Source organism: Benincasa hispida, chromosome 11 (genome assembly GCF_009727055.1).
Source record: "Benincasa hispida cultivar B227 chromosome 11, ASM972705v1, whole genome shotgun sequence".
NCBI lineage: Eukaryota > Viridiplantae > Streptophyta > Magnoliopsida > Cucurbitales > Cucurbitaceae > Benincasa > Benincasa hispida.
This window is the reverse complement of record NC_052359.1, coordinates 40,031,751-40,050,681: the sequence shown is the minus strand read 5'-3', so window position 1 is coordinate 40,050,681 and position 18,931 is coordinate 40,031,751. Positions and strand designations below refer to the sequence as shown.

Sequence of the window (18,931 nt, the reverse complement as noted above, 5' to 3'; positions counted from 1 at the left end):
TATAAAATCTTGAAATTCAAAGACCCAATTAAAACAAAACTCAAATCTCATGGGTAAAATTGTAACATTTTGAAATTTAGGGACTAAATTGAAACAAAACTAAAAAATTAAGGACTAAATGTGCAACATTTCAAAATTTAGTGACCAAAACCTAGGATAAAAAAGGTATTATTTCCTAATTAATATTAATATATATGGATTAATATATATTAATATTAATATAGTATAGATTTAGCATTTAGCGTAAAATTAAATAACCCATATTTGAAAATGGAAAAAGAAAAAGATCCTCAATCGAAAAAGAAAAGTATAAAAAATCCCCCACCGAAAAACCCTAAAACCCAAAGCCCTCAAAGTCGCCTGCTCCAGTTTTGCTGGGAGACATCATACTCAAATTTCCCTTCTTTCCGTTCCTGAATTTCGCAGTTGCTCGAAATTAAGTCATCAATGGCTATGGAGATGGATGTAGAGCATAGGGAAACAATCAACAATGTTATGATCCTCTTGACCGATCCCGAAGGCACGCCGTTGGGAGCTCCCATGTATCTTCCCCAAAATGCAGGGCCTCAGCAGCTTCAGCAGATGGTCAATAAGCTTCTCAACAATGTAAGCTTCGTTAAAAGCAACGTTTTCTTTCCTCTTCCCATTAAGCTTGTCAACAATTAAATTTCGAGTAAAGTAAAATTGAATTTATGTGAATTGGAGTTAGCTGAGTTTATGTGAATTTTGATTATCAAGCGATATTTGATTGGGATGTTTTGAATTGGTTTTAAGAGCTTCCTGTTTCCGAGTCGGAGGAATGTGAAAACAATGAACTAAAAAAGTACTTAGGGGTCAGAAAAACGGATTGGTTACTTAAAATTTCTCTGAAATGATGTAAAACGAAGGTTGCTAGTAAGTAAATATTTTCCCTTTCTTATTCCAATATGAAACAAGTTTCACATATTTTCGAAGTAGTTTAGCTTTTGATAATTCAACTTCTAGTAATCATCAAGGAATGAATACCATGCATATGTCAATTGTCAAGTCAATTTCAATTATAAAAAATGGCTATATTTAAGAAGAATTAAGACCAAGAAAATAATTATTTTAAAAGTTGCATGATACCAAAATAATAGATTGTTTTGGAATTGTTTAGGAGGAGAAGCTACCGTATGCTTTTTACGTATCTGACCAGGAGCTTATTGGTTCACTTGGTGCCTACTTAGAGAAAAACAAAGGTAATATATTGCTTGAATAATGGTTGGAAAAGCGTTTTTGGATGAAGTTATCCATTGTTTACTTTCATGTGGTGGTAAAATTCATTTTCATGGTACACATGGGCTTAGTTTCTTCCATTGAACATATGTACAGTCTCTGTTGAGAAGGTGCTTACTGTAGTTTATCAACCACAAGCAGTATTCCGCATACGTCCTGTTAGTCGTTGTTCAGCAACAATTTCTGGTACATTTTTGTTTCCTTCTTCTTTTTAGTTATATGTGGTTATCATTGTTTAGGTTTAATGACTCCATTGTACTTTTGTTTCAGGTCATGCTGAAGCTGTTCTTTCTGTTTCTTTTAGCCCTGATGGGCGACAGTTGGCAAGTGGTTCAGGTGACACTACAGTTCGGCTATGGGACATTTATACGCAGACACCATTGTTCACCTGTACAGGTAATATACACATCTATGCAGCCAAGTTTTTTAGCCTAATATTGAAACTGTTGAATATACTAGATCCAAAATTAATTTTATTATGGGATTTATCCTTAAAAAAAATAATTTTATTATAGGAGCCTTAAAGGAGGAGATCAAATGGATTTAACTTCACTTTTTTTTTTAATTATTTATTTAATGAAAAATTTCCTTCAAGGTATATGATATGTATATATTTGTCATCCCTAAAGGGTAAAAGAGGTCTACTTCATGAGTTTGATAGTGGTTCAGATGTGGTATTCATTATGGCACTGCCCCTGGTTTGAAAAATGCCGTGTTTTTGTTTTTGTTCTTTTTTGTTGTGTGTTCTCTCATTTTTTTTTTTTCTTTTCGTTTTTGAACTAGTGTGTTTTCTTTAACCTGGGAGCAACATGAGATGATTTTCCATTTATTAATATCCATAGTTTCTATATCAAGCTAAAGTCAGATAGTTTTCCTCTCAATTTCCAGGGCATAAAAATTGGGTTCTTTCTATTGCCTGGTCACCGGACGGGAAGCATCTTGTAAGTGGGAGCAAAGCTGGTGAACTTTTTTGCTGGGATCCACAGACGGGGAAGCCATTGGGCAATCCACTCACTGTAAAGACTTCTTCCCCTAATGTGATCATACTTTTGAAATGTTTGTTAAGTTTGATGACTATTTCACCCAACTGAGAGTCAAACCAGCCAAACCAAAATCTGATTTCTAAGTTTTAAAGTTGTATGGTGTGCTATTTTGTCCAGAGTAGTATTGTTCTGAAATTTGATATATTTTTCTTTATTTCACCAGTGGATTTTCAAGTTTTGAAAAAGAATTTTAAGGACCAAATTCTGTTGCATTGGCCATCCGTTATTTATTGATGTCTTTCTTTGCAGCTAAGAAATTTGATATATTCTTCTTTATTTCACCATGGGCTTGTGTGTCCATGTTCGACACTTGAACACTCCAACACTTGTTCCATACATTTTGGACACTTGTTAGCACAATCGATGTGTTAGAAACTAGTTGTACTTAGTCAATACAGGTCCAACATTTGTTAATCATATATCAAACACTTGACTACAAATAAATTCTGAGAGCTCAATGCATCAAACTCATTTTTTTAAGCATATAAATGCATTAAACCTATTGAATTCGAAGTTTATTTTGTATAAAAATGACATATTTTAAACAATTTATATTATGAAAAACGTATTTTTCTTGTATTTGTGCCCTAGATTTTTAAAAAATGACGTGTCATCATGGTGGTGTGTGTCATATTCGTGTTTCCTATCCATACTCGTGCTTCTTAGCTTTGCAAGGTTTTAAACTGTTCCTATATTATTGTTTGAAGTCAATTTAACCTTTTTATTCTTTGAGAAAATTTGTTTGTGCTACTCTAGGTACCTTTTACTTTCAAGTTTTGTATGTGGAGTTAAAAATGATGTCAAATTGGAGAATCTATGTCTTGAAGCAATAGACTATGAGGGCACATGGATAGATTGTATAGTAGGAGCGATAGTTTCAAACTGCATGCTTTCATTGTTGTGTGGATATTGAATCTTATTCATTTGCCCATACTCTTTAAATGTTCTATAGGTTGTAGGACATGTTTACATCGTGGGTTAGGGTCAAGCTATGGTGGCCACTTATCTAGAATTTAACGTTCTGCATGTTTTCTTGACAACAAAATATTGTAGAGTATGGTGGTTGTCCTATGAGATTAGCCCAAGCGTGGGTGAGTAGGATTAGACACTTGTAGATGTCGGCAAATTTGTAGGACACATTAAGTTTCAAATTTTTGACTCATCGTTGCTTTTTGCATAGCCTTTTATATTCACGTTCTTAGATGTTATTGGTTTGTTAGCAAAACAGTCTATATAAACTCAACGGTAAACGATACTTAGAGGTCTGATTATAGTTGTAATAGTATATGCTGTAAAGGTCAAAATGCTTAAGCCACAAGAAATTTTTTTGTAACTAAAACCTCCACATGATCAATGATTATTAGTGATTGGAAGGCCATTCTTTTGTAGTTCTGTGGGGAGGGTTTTCTGTACTAGAGGCTCTTAGTTTGCTCTCATTTTTGTTAATAAACTATCACTCTATTTCTTTTTTCTAAAAGAAGAAGAGATTGGTTATATTTACGTATTGATAAGGATAAATCTATAATCTTTGTGGCATTTTTCATTACTCTTTGATACCTAAACAATGATTAAATACAAATTATTTTTATATTTATAGGCTTATTGGTGTGCAGTCATTAATTAATACTGTTTGAAACTCATGTTATAGGGCCACAAAAAATGGATTACTGGTATTTCGTGGGAACCTTTGCATCTAAGTGCACCATGCCGTCGCTTTGTGAGTTCTAGCAAGGATGGTGATGCACGCATATGGGATGTTTCTTTGAAAAAAAGTGTTATATGTCTCAGTGGTCATACTCTTGCAATAACTTGCGTCAAATGGGGTGGAGATGGAGTTATATATACAGGGTACGCTGATGCTCCTTAATTTTCTATGTTACTTTAAAAAATAAAATGAAAAATGAAATGAGAAAGTGAGAGGGAGGAGCGGACTACAGAAGCATTCTAGCATTCTTGATGCTATTGAGTTTGAACATCTGCGTACATTGTACTTGAGCGTGATCTACTTTCTTACTTCTAATAGTAAACGAAATCACTTCATACCAATGCATGGATAGAGTCAGTTTGAACTGACCATGGACTAAATTTATACTACTAAAGGCCAAAACTTCTACTTTCTTTCAGTCTATAGAAATGGTAACTTTTGATACCATTGATTGCCTATGCAATCAATATTTGATGGTGATCTGCATTGGCATTAAGCTACACTTAATGTTTCTGAAGACTGATAGCATTTCCTATTTTTCTTTTATTCTGAAATTGACATGTTCTCTCAAATGCCCCAGTTCTCAGGATTGTACTATTAAGGTTTGGGAAACTAAGCAAGGAAAACTAATACGTGAATTGAAGGTATGCTGCATACCCCATTTTCTGTACTATGAATTTTTTGAATTACTACTACTATTATTATAATTATTTTGGGTTATAATACATTAGAAGCCATTCATTCCTTTTGGGATCATATTACTTTGAGAGTTCATTAAGGGCTATTTTTTTGCTTTATGAGACAAAGATCTAACAATAAAAATTGTTCCTTTTTTATTTTAAAGAAAAATGGAAAATTTTTTATTTGTTGTATTCCAATTAGTGATAAGCCATTCAACTTTTAACATTCTGCAAAACATATTTGAGAATTTGGTTTGGATCTGTTTTTGTTTTTCATAAAGACTGGTTCAATTGTTGCTCATAGTGTCATCATCTGTTTCTATCTGGTATTGTGACAGGGACATGGTCATTGGGTTAACTCTCTTGCACTAAGCACCGAATATGTTCTCCGCACAGGAGCTTTTGATCATACAGGGAAACAGTTCTCTTCTCCAGAGGAAATGAAGAAGGTAACATGATTTGGAGAGTTCTGATTCTTATTTCTAGTATCCTTCCTCATACTTCCCGTGGAAAGGATTTTGTCCAAACACAATTTTATGTACATGTTGATGGTTTCTTTTACATGGAAATCAATCTTTTTGCAGCTATTTGCACGACTCTTTTATAGGGTAATACCATACATATGATATGCAGGAGGTGGTTCCTACAAAAATTAATACATAGGAGGTGGTTTCCTTGACTCAGGATTTTGGAAAAGAATTGCTGGTCAATTTTAGTTTCAAGGACATTAGAAAAATTAAAAATAGGAGTATAAGATCAAATAACTTCAATTTATGTCCATATGGAACATGGTCTGTTGTAGTGCCCTTTTTGTCTCATGACTTTTGTGTGCCAGCAGCAAGTTGGCTCCTTCTATCTTGTTTGCTTATATATGGCTGGTTTACAATTTCATATATAGTTTTCTGTTTCTAAAATTCATGCTATTTTAATTACTGAAACAGTGATGATTTTGGGACTGTTCCCAAAATAGTTTTTGCTTCCACAACCTTGTGTCATTTTTTTTCTCAAAATAGTTTGTTCATAAAAATATATATATTGTTCATCAAACATATTTATTGATTTTTCTGGAAGAAAAAAGATTTTAAATCTAGGAAGAATCGGTGTTCAAGGTGCTTCACAAGACGACAAGTCCCATGATCGCCTCCAGGTGAGAGGCGAGAAAAAGGAGTTGTCTGAATGAAGCGTGGAATAAATGAATAATATAATATAAATATATTAATAGATGGCATAAATTTTTGTATATAGTGACATAAGCTGTCAAAGCCTTGTAAGATTAGTACTAAATTGTAAAAACATCAAAATATCAAACCTTACCTCAATAAATCTGAATATATAATATAATAATAATAGTATACAAAAAAATCTCACCAGAAAATGAAATCAGAACCATCTAAGTGGTTTCAAAGAAAAAAAAATAGAAAACAATAAAAAAAGAAATTATAATTTGCCCTCCACTAACTGAAAGAAATTAAAATATAAAAATATTAACTGTTTCAAATTTATTATACAAAATATTAAATAATAATATAATGATTATTTTACATTTTAATGATTTAAATTGAAGATTCAATTAAAGAACCTTTGAAAAATGATTATAAAAGTTAAACATTTCATTAAAAACCCAACTCATGGAACAACTCAGCAAGAAGTCGAAGAAGAAAGAAGCTGAAGAAGAAAGACTGAAACAAATCAACCGAATATGCAGTGAAATGAAGAAGAAGACAGTCTACTGAAGAAAAAAAATTCAGAAGCTCCCGATCATGTCAGAAGAAGTAGGGGTGAAGACGGTTCGGTTCGGTTTGGTGGTCAAATCGAACCAAACCGATTTTTTTAAAATGTGAAACCGAACCAAACTGCATTCGGTTTCAAATTCGGTTTTGGCATTTTTAACAAATCCATGTTATATTCTTTTTTAATTAAAAACGGTTCGGTTCGGTTCTGTTCGTTTTTAAATTCGATTTTGTTCTTTAAATTAAAAGTGGTTTGGTTTTAAATTCGGTTTTACTCTTTTTTTAAATATATAAATAAATAAATATATATGAGTTAAAAACGGCTCGGTTCGGTTTCAAATTCGGTTTTCGAAAGTGAAACCAAACCGAACCGAATTAATTCGGTTTCAAAATTTCTTCAAACTGGATCGAACCGCATTTTTTGGTTTCACTGAGTTTTCGATTTGATTCGGTTTTTAAAAACGGTTCGGTTTTTGCGGTTTGAATGATCACTCCAAAGAAGAACATGAGAAGAAGAAGAATTGAACAAGAAAGCAAGGAAGAACAAAAGCTGTAGAATTTGGAGTCGAAGAAGAAGATGAAGAATTCAATTGAAAATGCATGCAAAACCACCGACTGTCTTAAAGATGAGATTGATAATCAAATTGACATTCGTTGCATGGCATTTCATTGGCCCTTTCACGAGTTTTTAGGGGTTAGATTTTGTCTCTCTTGAGTACTTTTCGATAATTGAATTCCAGTCGTTTATGAGAATCCAGGAATGAAGGTTCAATCAGACGATCATCCTCGTTTTGTCTTTTCCGATAGGCTTCATCAGTCTGAACATTTCTTATTTAGCCTTAAAAAAAAGTGACTTTGACTGACTCTGCTGTTAGTACAGTACTTTTCTTTTCAACCAAAAAAGGGAAAAATAAAATTATTGGGCGTGCACCTTTGTCTAGGACAAAGGCACCCACAGGCGTACAAAAGCGCAGTCGACTGTCTGATTGAAGGCGCTCGCCCTGACTTATACAGAGGCGAGAAGATCCCAGGTCATCCGCCTCTTGCCTGAGGCGCGTGCTTGGGTCACCTCAACATCATTAGGAAGAATTACCTTTTTAGTCGTCAAGTTTTTAAGAATAGGCTTAGAATGTATTAAAATAATTTTTATATTATTTTAAATAATGATCTGACATTTTAAATCTGAAAAATAATTTTCAAAAACTCTCTTCTCCTTCGTCCACCATCCCCTCTTCTTCTTCCTTGTCCTGCATTTTAAGGTAAGTTTAATTTTGTTTTGGAGATTAATTTAAATTTGATTGAGTTGGTGAAGCGTTGCTTGGAATATAGTTTAAATATAAATCTAATTAAGTAAATTAGGTTTAAATGTGAGAAAGGAGAGGGAATGAGGGTGGATGGAGGAGAGAGAGGAAAGAAAATAGGGAGAGAGGAGTTAATTTTTTAAAATGAATTTTCTAATTTAAAATGTCATATCATTATTTAAAATAATAAAAAATTAATCGGGGATCTTTTAAATTTATTCTTGAAAATTTCGAGGACTAAAAGGATATATTTTAAAAACTCAGGGATGAAACTCACATATTACTCAAGGACTAGAAGGGGAGTTTTTCCTTAAATCTATTTCTCAAATAGGGTTGTAATTTTCTTTTTTTCTTTTAAAAAAATTGACCAGAGTTTCGATTTTCAGAAGTACTTTTAGGAAGTGGAAAACCATGCATAAAAATTTGATTTCTGGAAACCAAGAACTAAAAACAAAATAGTTACTTCTTTTTCAAAAAAAAAAAAAAAAGTGGTTGCTAAATGAAGCCATTGGTTTCTAGTCAGTTAACTATCTGTATCGCTTAGTTCTTGCTTCTTCCATGATTTGCAGGTTGCTTTAGAAAGGTATAATAAGATGAAAGGCAATGCTCCGGAAAGATTGGTTTCAGGATCTGATGATTTTACGATGTTTCTATGGGAACCTGCAGTTAGCAAGCAACCTAAGACACGTATGACAGGCCATCAACAGGTAAATTTCTTTGTAACTGTTTTTTTCTTCCTGTAATATCATGCATCATACATTAGTCGTGGCATTCTCATGATTATCCTGCTCCGCATCAACCACATTTCACCATGTACCATATTTCTGTTTTTTTTTTGTTAACTGTATGCCACAAGAGCTCTTCGTGAAACACTACTATTTGGACATGGTTATTTGTCCTAGTTCTTATTTCTAGTGGGTGAAATGGAGCAGCCAGAACAATCTTTTGTAATGACACCATTCAGGCATTCACTCTATCAAACTAGATTGGAAGGTCTTGTAATTTTTGTATTGGGGAGGGGACTCCTTGTTCCTTTTACTTTAGGTTGTTCTCTGGTCTCTTTGGAGGAATAAAGTCTTCTGATCTTTTCTTATTAAAAAAAAAAAAAAGGAAAAAGAAAAAGGGTTTGATCTGTTTTTTTGGACTTTTCTTTTGATCAGACCAGTCAAGATGAACAATTTTGTACGCCTCCCATCATTGATTTGCTTGAATCCTTAGCTAAGCTCATCATAAAATTTTAACAGTATAAATTGTAAGGTCTCTCTACCTTTGAGGGAAAAAAGCTATGAGAGAAGTTTAAAAGGGAAAATAATTAAGTATAAGTCATATCATGAGCATACTTTTCTATCCAAATAATATCCGAAGCATACTCAACATGTCCATTAGATGTTTATCCATGTAAGTCAATATTGATAACTGATATGCTTGTATGAGTATGACATTGAAAAAGCTTGTGCATTGAGCATTTTTGGAGTTTTCCTCATTTTTAAGTGAAGTATGAATTTGCTTACTTTCAGCTTGTGAATCATGTTTATTTCTCACCTGACGGACAATGGGTGGCCAGTGCATCCTTTGATAAGTCTGTGAAACTGTGGAATGGCATTACTGGAAAATTTGTTGCTGCTTTTCGGGGTCATGTAGGGCCTGTCTATCAAATCAGGTTTGTTCCACTTAATTCCTGTGCTTCAATTAACCATTCAATTTGCTGAATTAATTATTGTTTTCCCGATGCAGTTGGTCTGCTGATAGTAGGCTTCTTTTGAGCGGCAGCAAAGACTCCACCCTGAAGGTACTTGGGTGTATATGTTTGCCCTGATTCTTCTAGTGTTTCCTAAAAATGAATGCTTTGAGTTGAGTTGCTGCATGATGCATGTTCTGTTTAGATGCATTGCAACATGTAAATGAATCAAATGATTGAAGTTGTATCTCTACGGACTGCTTTGAGTTGAGTTGCTGCATGATGCATGTTCTGTTTAGATGCAATTGCAACATGTAAATGAATCAAATGATTGAAGTTGTATCTCTACGGACTGGTGGTTTTATAAGTGCATTGGAGACTGTTTTTCTACAGTTTTCTGCATTGTGTTTCGTGGAGTTTGCTCCATACTAATTTAGGCTTAATGTTGATTTCTATATGTTTAGATTTGGGATATCAGAACACACAAGTTAAAAGAAGACCTTCCAGGCCATGCAGATGAGGTATGGTTCCATCCTATTGTTAGACACATTGTGGCTCCCTCAATGCGTGCCTCTCTTTACCATATTCTAAATTTAGCTTTTGATTTTGTGCAGGTTTTTGCTGTTGATTGGAGTCCAGATGGTGAGAAGGTGGCTTCTGGTGGCAAGGACAAAGTATTAAAGCTATGGATGGGCTAGGGGTTAGCTGAGGGTGCCAATTCAATTGTATTTGTGGAAGTTTAAAAACGGTGTCACTGAATGCAAGCGTCAGAATCGCACTGCCAAAGGGGCATAGATGTCGAATGATATAAAGACAAGCAAAAGGGATGGCAAGCAGAACCAGCATACAGGTTGGATTTTGCACTAACATTTTGGTTGTGCTGTGGCTGCTGATTTTAAGCAGGATTTGGGGTTGGGTCTCGACCGTTGGCTCACTCGCTTCTTTGGACAACCGCTGCAGATACTGTCTGGAGAATATGCAGTACATGACGTGATATCCTAATCTTTGTCTTGGCTGGTTTATCATATACTACAATTTTATGTTAACATATCCACCAGCATTTGTAATTTTCATTTTCCATTGCTTATTATATCCTTTTGACTCTAATAATAGAATTGATGCTAACTTATACTATAGAATTGTTAGCCGTTTAATATTTGGGCAGTAGATTTTCTCTCGGTGAAGTCATTTTTGGGGGAGAGACCGCGCTTTTGGGATCTGCGTGCTCCTTGGTTAGAACCACTAAGGGGTTCTAATGGTTTGGACTTGAGTAGACTGAAAAAAGACATCCAACCTTGGCAAGAACGACGTTCCGCAGAATATATGACCCATGCTCCTTTAGGTTCTTTAAATTCCGTGGGGGGCGTAGCGACCGAAATTAATGCAGATAATTCTGTCTCTGCGAAGTGCATTTTTTGAACCGATGAAAGCTACATAAAGTTGTATTAAGGCAACCTCAATCATCAGTTATTTTCAGTTGAGTTTTGTTGAGGAACCGTGTTGTGTTATGAGGTTGTTAATCCTACCTAGAACAATTTTATTATTTGAAATGTTGCATATAGGATAGTTAGGTTGCTGCAAAATATGGATTTAGAGCCTCCTTCAGAACTAGATTTTGGTTTGAAGGACGAAGATCTAAGAAAGAAATTACAATTGATTTCCAAGATGCTGAACTAGGCAAGATGTATGTCATTTAATCGAGCAAGGAATTATACATGCAGCCCTTCAAATCATCTAAGTGCATGTTAGGAAGTGGTCTTGAAATTGTTGAAATCATTTTTGTCGTGTTCAAAATCACTCCTCCCTCAGTCATACAAATAATGGAGAAATTATTGTTTTTTATGAAAGATATTTTTTTGTGTACCTTCGAGAAAGTCTTCTAACCTTTTAGGTGGCTTCCTCAGACCACTTTTGATTATGAAGGCATACTGGTATTGCTGAAGAAGCCTTCTGACCATTTTTTTGGCGTATCCAGTGTTGTTGACATATAACTATGTCTTTATACCTGTTAGATGCTTTTTTGATGATGTTGAGAGGAAAGCCTTTCTGGAATTTCTTATGGCTTTTGGTAATGCATGTCAATGATTATTAATAATAATAATAATAATAATAATAATAATAATAATAATAATAATAATAATAATAATAATAAAACTTCAAGGAAGTCTTTTGGCTTTTTACAGTGACTAGCTTCTTTGTCATACTTTCAGTCATTGGAAAGTACAAAACAATCCTAGATCATATGATTTATCAATGTTATGGTGTATACTTGAAAAAAAAAACAATTGGAAGATAGCACGATTCTTTAGCATGGTCTTGGCGTGTGGTCCCGTTCGTAAATTATATTAGAACCACAGGTAGACGGTTATCTCCAAGTGGTTTCTTAGGAACCAAACCACAAAAAAAGAAGCATTGGTGTAAAGTTTAAGGGAAGAAAAATAAGTGACGTGTGCAGAAGAGTACAAAGTTTATAAGGAATAGAAGAGATGTACAAATGTTGAAGGCGGATCAAGTGGCATGCATTTAGAGTTGCAATGTTCTTCATACAGAAAGGATAAACGTGTAGTTTCCTGTTTCATTAGATGATAGAAGTGCATACATATATATGTGTGTGCTGTACATATACAAAGGCAGATTCTTATGCAACTATATCAATGATATTTACACCCGCTATACTGAATCACAGCATCTAGAGAGAGAACTTTGAAACAAATACCCAAGGAGGAGGAAAGTTATAGTTCAATTATTTCAACATCAAGAACTGTTCTTCTTCCATATCAAGATTGAAAAACCTTGCCCACAACTTTATCAAGCAACTTGAAATAAGCAGTCGACCATGATCATTTAGCTGCAAAAATGCAGAAAGGAACTAAAATCCCAGCTGCAAATCCAACCCCAAGACTCAGGTCAAACCAATTATCAATCACTTCATTTTTGCTCTCATCTTCATCTCTCCCTCCCTCTGAACTTTCAGTGTCTTGACACATTACAGGAAGAGGAGCTCCACAGAGACCAGGATTTCCACCAAAAGATGAAGTATTAAAAGTTTCAAATTGATATCCAACAGGAATCTTTCCTGACAAGTTATTGTTCGACAGATTCAAATAACTCAATGACGTCAATTTAGTCAAGCTTGGAGGAATGGGACCTGAAAGCCTGTTGTTTGAGAGATCTAGAGATGATAATTCCATCAGGTTTGAAATGTTCTCTGGAATTTGGCCACTGATATGGTTTTGAGACAAGTTCAAGGCAATTAACCCAGCTAACTCAGTTATATCCTGTGGAAAATCTCCATACAAATCATTCCCAGAGAGATCCATGCTTATTACAAGGAAAAGGGTCTTAGTGTATCTCAATAATGTTCCTTTTGTATTCAAGACATAGTTTTCTTTATAGTAAATGCTTGTGTACTTCCCATAGAATAGATAACGGTTTGTCATCTGGGGTTGAACCATAGCTTGGAGATTTCTGAAACCAATCGAAATGGAACCATTCAACTTATTATCTGCCAGGTCCAAGACTTGCAATGAGCCTAGATTTAGAAGTGGAGGAATTGCTCCAGAAAATTCATTTGACCTCAAGCTGAGAATTCTTAGATTTGGAAAACTAGTTCCAATCCAAGGAGGAATACTGCCCATAAGACCATTTCCCCCGAGGTTCAGTGTTTCCAGACTCGACAGATTTTGGAGAGACGGCGGGAGCTTTCCAGTGAGTCTGTTTTCACTTAAATGAAGAGTCTGAAGCTGATATAGTTGACCCAAAGAGTCTGGAACTGGACCTACTAAATAGTTATTATCGAGGTCAATTGCTTTCAACAACGAACAGTTCCCAATTGTTGAAGGAATGTTACCCGTCAAGTTATTCCCTGAAAGATTAATGACCTGAAGAATTTGCATTTCTCCTACAGTGTCTGGAATTTCACCTGTTATTTGATTATCAGCAAGAGACAGAAAGACAATGTTTGGCATTACCTTATCTATATTCTTTGGTATAGGACCTGAGAATGTGTTATTTGAAAGTTCTAGTGAAACAATTTCAGAGCTTGGAAGGGGTATGGGTCCTTCAAGGAGATTGGAGCTGAGATCAACATCTGCAAAGGGAGCTACTTTTAATGGGTTAGGTAGTCGTCCCTCTAACTGGTTGTGAGAAACGTTTAAAAGAGAGAGATTTGGTGAAATTTTCCAAAACCAGCTGGGAATGGGACCTGAGATGCTGGCATTTGAGAAGTCCAAGTATTGAACCTCAGTTTGTGATTTGAGCCAAAGTGGAAATAAAGGACCCAAGTAGCATGAACCCATGTCAAGATTTCTGACTTGAAATGGAGGAACCCAATTTGTATTGACGATTAATCTTAAAGAATTTGAAGATAGATGTAAGATTCTCAGCTTGCTTAAGTTTGAAAAATGTGCTTCAGAGATTGTACCTGTCAATTGATTGTTGGAAACATCCAAAACAGATAACTCCGGAAGCTGTCCTATACTCTCAGGGAGATTCCCATTTAGTTTATTTGCTTGAAGTCCCAATGAAGACAGATTTTTAAGCGATCTGAAGGCAATAATGGGACCTTGAAGAGAGTTATAACTCAAACTTAGTTCAATAATATTCTGAAGTTGACCTAACCACTTGGGCAATCCCCCCACCAGTTTGTTGTTGGACAAAACTAGGTGCTCCAGGTTGAAGAGTGGAAGTGCTGGATTGCAGTTTTCATTTCCTTCGAGAGATTCAGGTAATATCCCGTTCAAATTATTTCCCGATAACCGGAAAAATGTTAGGTTGCAAAGACGGCCAATGGTGCTGGGAATCCCTCCTTCGACGTTGTTCTTGAAAAGATCAAAATAAGCAAGAGAACTCATGTTTCCCAAGGAAGATGGAAGCTTTCCATGAATTTTGTTTTGAGCTAGATTAAGAACTTCCACCCTATTCCACCCTCTCCGAAATAACTGCGAGCAGCTCGCCGAGAGATTTTGATTTCCAGAGAGGTCCAACAAGCGCAAAATGGGCAGATCACTGAGGCCAAGAGGAATTCTACCATACAAATTACAATCACTCATACTGATCAAGGTCAGGCTACTGATATTCACAAGCCAATTGGGAATTTGAGAATGGATTTGGTTTCCTGATAGATCTATGACAGAAAGAAGAGTGAAATTGACTGTCATTGGAGATGAAGAAATGGAACCAGATAAACCACTGTCACTCATATGCAACTCTGTTAAATATCTAAGCTTGCTCAATATCTTAAACCAGTCAGATTTCACTGAGGAAAGGTCTATGTTGTCCATTGCTAGATACTTCAAAGACACAAGTCCACCAGCCCATTCAAGGTTATCAACTATTAGATTCAAATTCTCCATATCAAGATATTGCAAGCTAGAGATATTACCCAAACTAGGAGGAAGCATATCACCAAAGCCAGCATTTGATAAGTTTAAGTACTGCAACTTCTTCAAAGAGCCAAAGAAATCAGGAACTGGGATATCATTGAATGTGTTATAACTCAAATCCAAATATCTCAAAGACTTGAGTTTTGTCAGTGAAGGACTTATCTCTCCACTAAGATTCCAGAACCCTTGCTCCCCCAAGGGATATGGATTATGAAGATCAATTGCAGTAACAGCTCCAGTTGTATTTGCACACCTCACCCCTCGCCATTGGCAACAGTTCGGCCCTTTCCACGACTCGAGTCGATTCTCAGGATCGTTAAGCCCATTTCTGAAGGCAATCAATGCTTCTCGGTCAGGTTTCAGACACTCAATAGACATTCCATTAATGTTATAGATAAGTTCAGTGGTCAGTAATAATAGAACTCGAATAGCTAAGGGAAGAACTAGACTTCTATCCATTGACAAAGCTCTCTTATACTGTTGTTAAGTTGAAGGATATCAAACGGACCTCCCTATAAGATAATTTTAATATGGTCGGTTTCCTTTCTTTTGCAGTCTGTTTTGCTACAACATTGATTAAGATTGTTTTTGGTTAACAACATAGTTCTATTTTGTGGGTTTATGTTTGTAATCCCTCATATGAAGTCAAACATGATTTTTTGAATATAAAATGTGATGAACATACGAGAAGTTGAAACTGATATATATTTAATAGTGTGTTGAACAAAGTTGCTAGAACCATGGCAAGAAGTTAGGAAGTTTAGGATTTAAAATTGTTCAAATTGTTCAAATCAAACAAGTGACAAACAGCCAAGGATTAATAGTATTCAAAGTCTTTTAAAAATAGTTTTGTGATATTATATCTGGTTTGACCATGGAACCTGCTTGTTGATATCATTTTCTTGTAAATTTGGATAAAAATCAAATAGAATTATTCTGTCTTTGTGAATAAGACAGACAAGGGATGTAGACTGAGGAGGTAATAGCAACAATTTAAGCTAAAATACCATTTTTGGTCTTTATATATTTAATTTATCTGTTTTGTTTTATTAGCCAACTAAATTGTCAAGGCTAAATTTTAAAAAAAATCTCTAAATTATATATATATTTTTAAATATATTCTTGAACTTTCAAAGTTTTATTAATATCCTTAAATTTTCAAAAAAAAATTAAAAAATATATATATTCTTATTAGTTTTTTTTTTAAAAAATATTTTTAAACTTTCAAAAGTTTCATTATATCTTAAAATACTCATTAGTTTTTTTTTTTAAAAAAATGTTTTTAAATTTTCAAAAGTTTCATCATATTCTTAAAAGATTACTCTTATCATCAGTATATAGATGAAAATCTTTATTATTTCGTTTTAAAAATAATGTTGAACTTTCAAAAGTTGCATGGATATCTTTAACATTTGTTTAAAAAAAGAAAAAAAAAGAAAAGAAAAACGTCATTTTGTTTGTATATGGACAAAACTGTTTATCTACATGTCCTATCATCTCCTTTCTTCATTTCCTTCGCTAATTTCTAGTTAATCCTCTTTTTTAATTCTTCTATCTCTAGAACTTTCCTTATTCCCCTTCTTTTTTTTTCCCTCTCTATTTAAATGTCAAATATAAACTTAAAAGAAATTTTCTCTTTTTGCATGCTCAAACATAAATATAAGAAATTTCAATACATAAACAATTAATTTCTTTGAAATTATCTCAGGTTAAGAAAGAACCTATTGAAAAACACCTTAAATAACACCCTCATTTTTTTTATATTGATGAAGGGATTGATTTCAGAAAAAAGTATTTTTCAAAAAACTCATTTTTGTTTAAACACTTTTGATAAATACTTATTAAAATACACTAGACAATGTATTCTAAACACACCCAAAATTTGGTGATGTACATATTTTCCGTTTATTTTTCCATCCCATTGGTTGTCCTCAAAATTATGACCTAAATTATAGACCTGCTTCTTTTTGTTTATCAAACATAAATATAAGCATTTTAACTCACATTCAACTACCAACGAACAATTTTACTAAAATATTTAAGATAATAAGATTTATGGAGGGAATTTAATAAGAGTTTTTTTCTAAAGGAAAAAAGTTTATACGATAAACTAAAAATTAATAGGTATAAATTAATTTTAGGGTAATTATTAAAAACGACGAAATTGTTAGTAGAATGTCACACTGGTAATATCTATCACTAGAGATACTTTGTCATATTGTGAATGAGTTTGCTAAAAGGGACCGTAATGATATTGTGACCCAAATAAAATAAAATGAAACATTGTGCATGTGAAGAACATGGAAAATTATTGAGGCCGTATTATTTTGTGGTCTGAACTTTTAATTATTGAAATTGTCGTGGTTCTCAAAAAAAAAAAAAAAAAAAAAAAAAACGATTCTGAAAAATCATTTCAGTCATTGTTTTTCTTTCGATCTAATAATTGCTCACTGTGTACATTTTATCCACTCTTTGTAACTTTGATATCTGTCCATGTTATTTTTCATACATAAACACATATTTGAAGTTAGGTTTAAATAATCTTTTTGACTTTTTTTTTTTTGAAAGAATAATGTTTTGGACTTTGTATAGTTAATCTTGATCTATTTTGATATATATATGTTTTTAAAGTTTTTTTACATTTTAATTTATACTAATGAAACATTTATTTTAATCCCTTATATGCCTGGTGTATTGAGTTCATATATAAGTTCTTTTACAAGCAAAGATAAAAATGGTTTATTTTTTAAAGTAAAAGGATATAAACGATTTTTTCAAAATACATGGACTAAATTGAACAAAAATTGAAAATACATCGAACAAAAATAATATATTCGAAGTCGTATTTAACCTTGAAATTTTGAAATTAAATCATTATTTTTAACAATTTAGAATACAGACACAACACAAAGTAATTATCTTACAAAGTTTTAGATTTAGAATCGAAGAAAGTTGGTCAACTTGAGAAGAGTTTTAACTCCAAAAACTATAATTATTTTTTTCCTAGTTTAAAATTAAAATTTACCAAATATTATTTTACTTTCTTTCATAACCGTTTTAAACACAACTACCAACAGTTATTTTCAAAGCTACGATAATTTTAAGCTAAGACCACCTAATCAATCCATACTAAAAATCAGTATAATCATAATAAGATTTCATTGATAAATCCATCATAATAGCCTAGAATCGCAAATGTAATTGAATTATTTTTTATAAAGTTCAATTAGAATTATGAACCTGTCACATTTACTGTTACTGTTACCATTATCGTTATTGCTTGACCCTAAACGATTACAGTAACAATAACAGTAAATGTGACAAATTTATGATTGTCATATTGTAATAGTTATGATAATGTAATTTTGAAATGCAAAGGGATTGATCATTCTCTGCTTGTTAACTGTTTGAGTTTTTTTTTTTTTTTTTTTTTTAAATTACAGATTGGTGGATTCTACATGTCCATCCAAATATGAAAACGGGGTAAGCAACCTTAACCATAATTCATTGGGACACGCCTTTAAATTATCATTCATTTCTTACTTGGTGTAAACATGACCTAATCTAATTAAGGGAGAAAGAAAGAGAATAAAAAAAATAGAAATTATTATAAATATTATGATAATAGATACCCATTAGATGCTCATACTTAGTGTCCATTGATCATGTGTCATGCTCTCATTTCTCAAAGTGTTGTCCATATGTCTGAACATTACACATTATTAGTGTCCATGTAATCCACCTCCTACTTGCCAAATTGCCTATAAATAGTGGCATTTGATGGATTTTGGAGGACACATATTAGACAAATTCCATGAAAATTAGAGAAAGTGGAGAATTTAGAGAAATTTCTTATTTTATATGTTTTTAATTTATTTTATTTTGTTCGTTTATATGTTATGTTTAATTTATTTTAATATTATATTTTATTGGTATCTGTATTCTTGTTGTGCTCCTCAAGTTCATAACACATTATCAACATGAGCTTCTATAATTTTTTCCGCTAAAGGTAAATATGTTGGTTTTTCTCTCTCTTCGTTATAATTAATAAATTAAATGTTGTTTTACATGTTTGATATATATTAAATTTCTAATATAAATATAATATTTTGTAATAGTATTACTATGAAAAGTATTATAAAATTAGAATTTG

The 18,931-nt window shown here is 33.2% G+C and overlaps 2 protein-coding genes across 2 annotated transcripts; one reads left to right on the top strand and one right to left on the bottom strand.

The window, feature by feature from the left end:
• Window positions 1-298: 298 nt before the first annotated feature.
• Window positions 299-10,885, top strand: LOC120091732 (notchless protein homolog). Its single transcript, XM_039049848.1, has 13 exons — window positions 299-606; window positions 1,139-1,220; window positions 1,354-1,443; window positions 1,528-1,653; window positions 2,146-2,273; window positions 3,949-4,148; window positions 4,586-4,649; window positions 5,024-5,134; window positions 8,286-8,423; window positions 9,234-9,376; window positions 9,451-9,505; window positions 9,859-9,915; window positions 10,009-10,885. The coding sequence occupies exons 1-13, from the start codon at window positions 448-450 to the stop codon at window positions 10,090-10,092; spliced, it is 1,437 nt and encodes a 478-aa protein (XP_038905776.1). The 5' UTR covers window positions 299-447; the 3' UTR covers window positions 10,093-10,885.
• A 783-nt stretch (window positions 10,886-11,668) lies between these two features.
• Window positions 11,669-15,400, bottom strand: LOC120090287 (receptor-like protein EIX2). Its single transcript, XM_039047861.1, has one exon. The coding sequence runs from the start codon at window positions 15,235-15,237 to the stop codon at window positions 12,235-12,237; it is 3,003 nt and encodes a 1,000-aa protein (XP_038903789.1). The 5' UTR covers window positions 15,238-15,400; the 3' UTR covers window positions 11,669-12,234.
• Window positions 15,401-18,931: the final 3,531 nt, after the last annotated feature.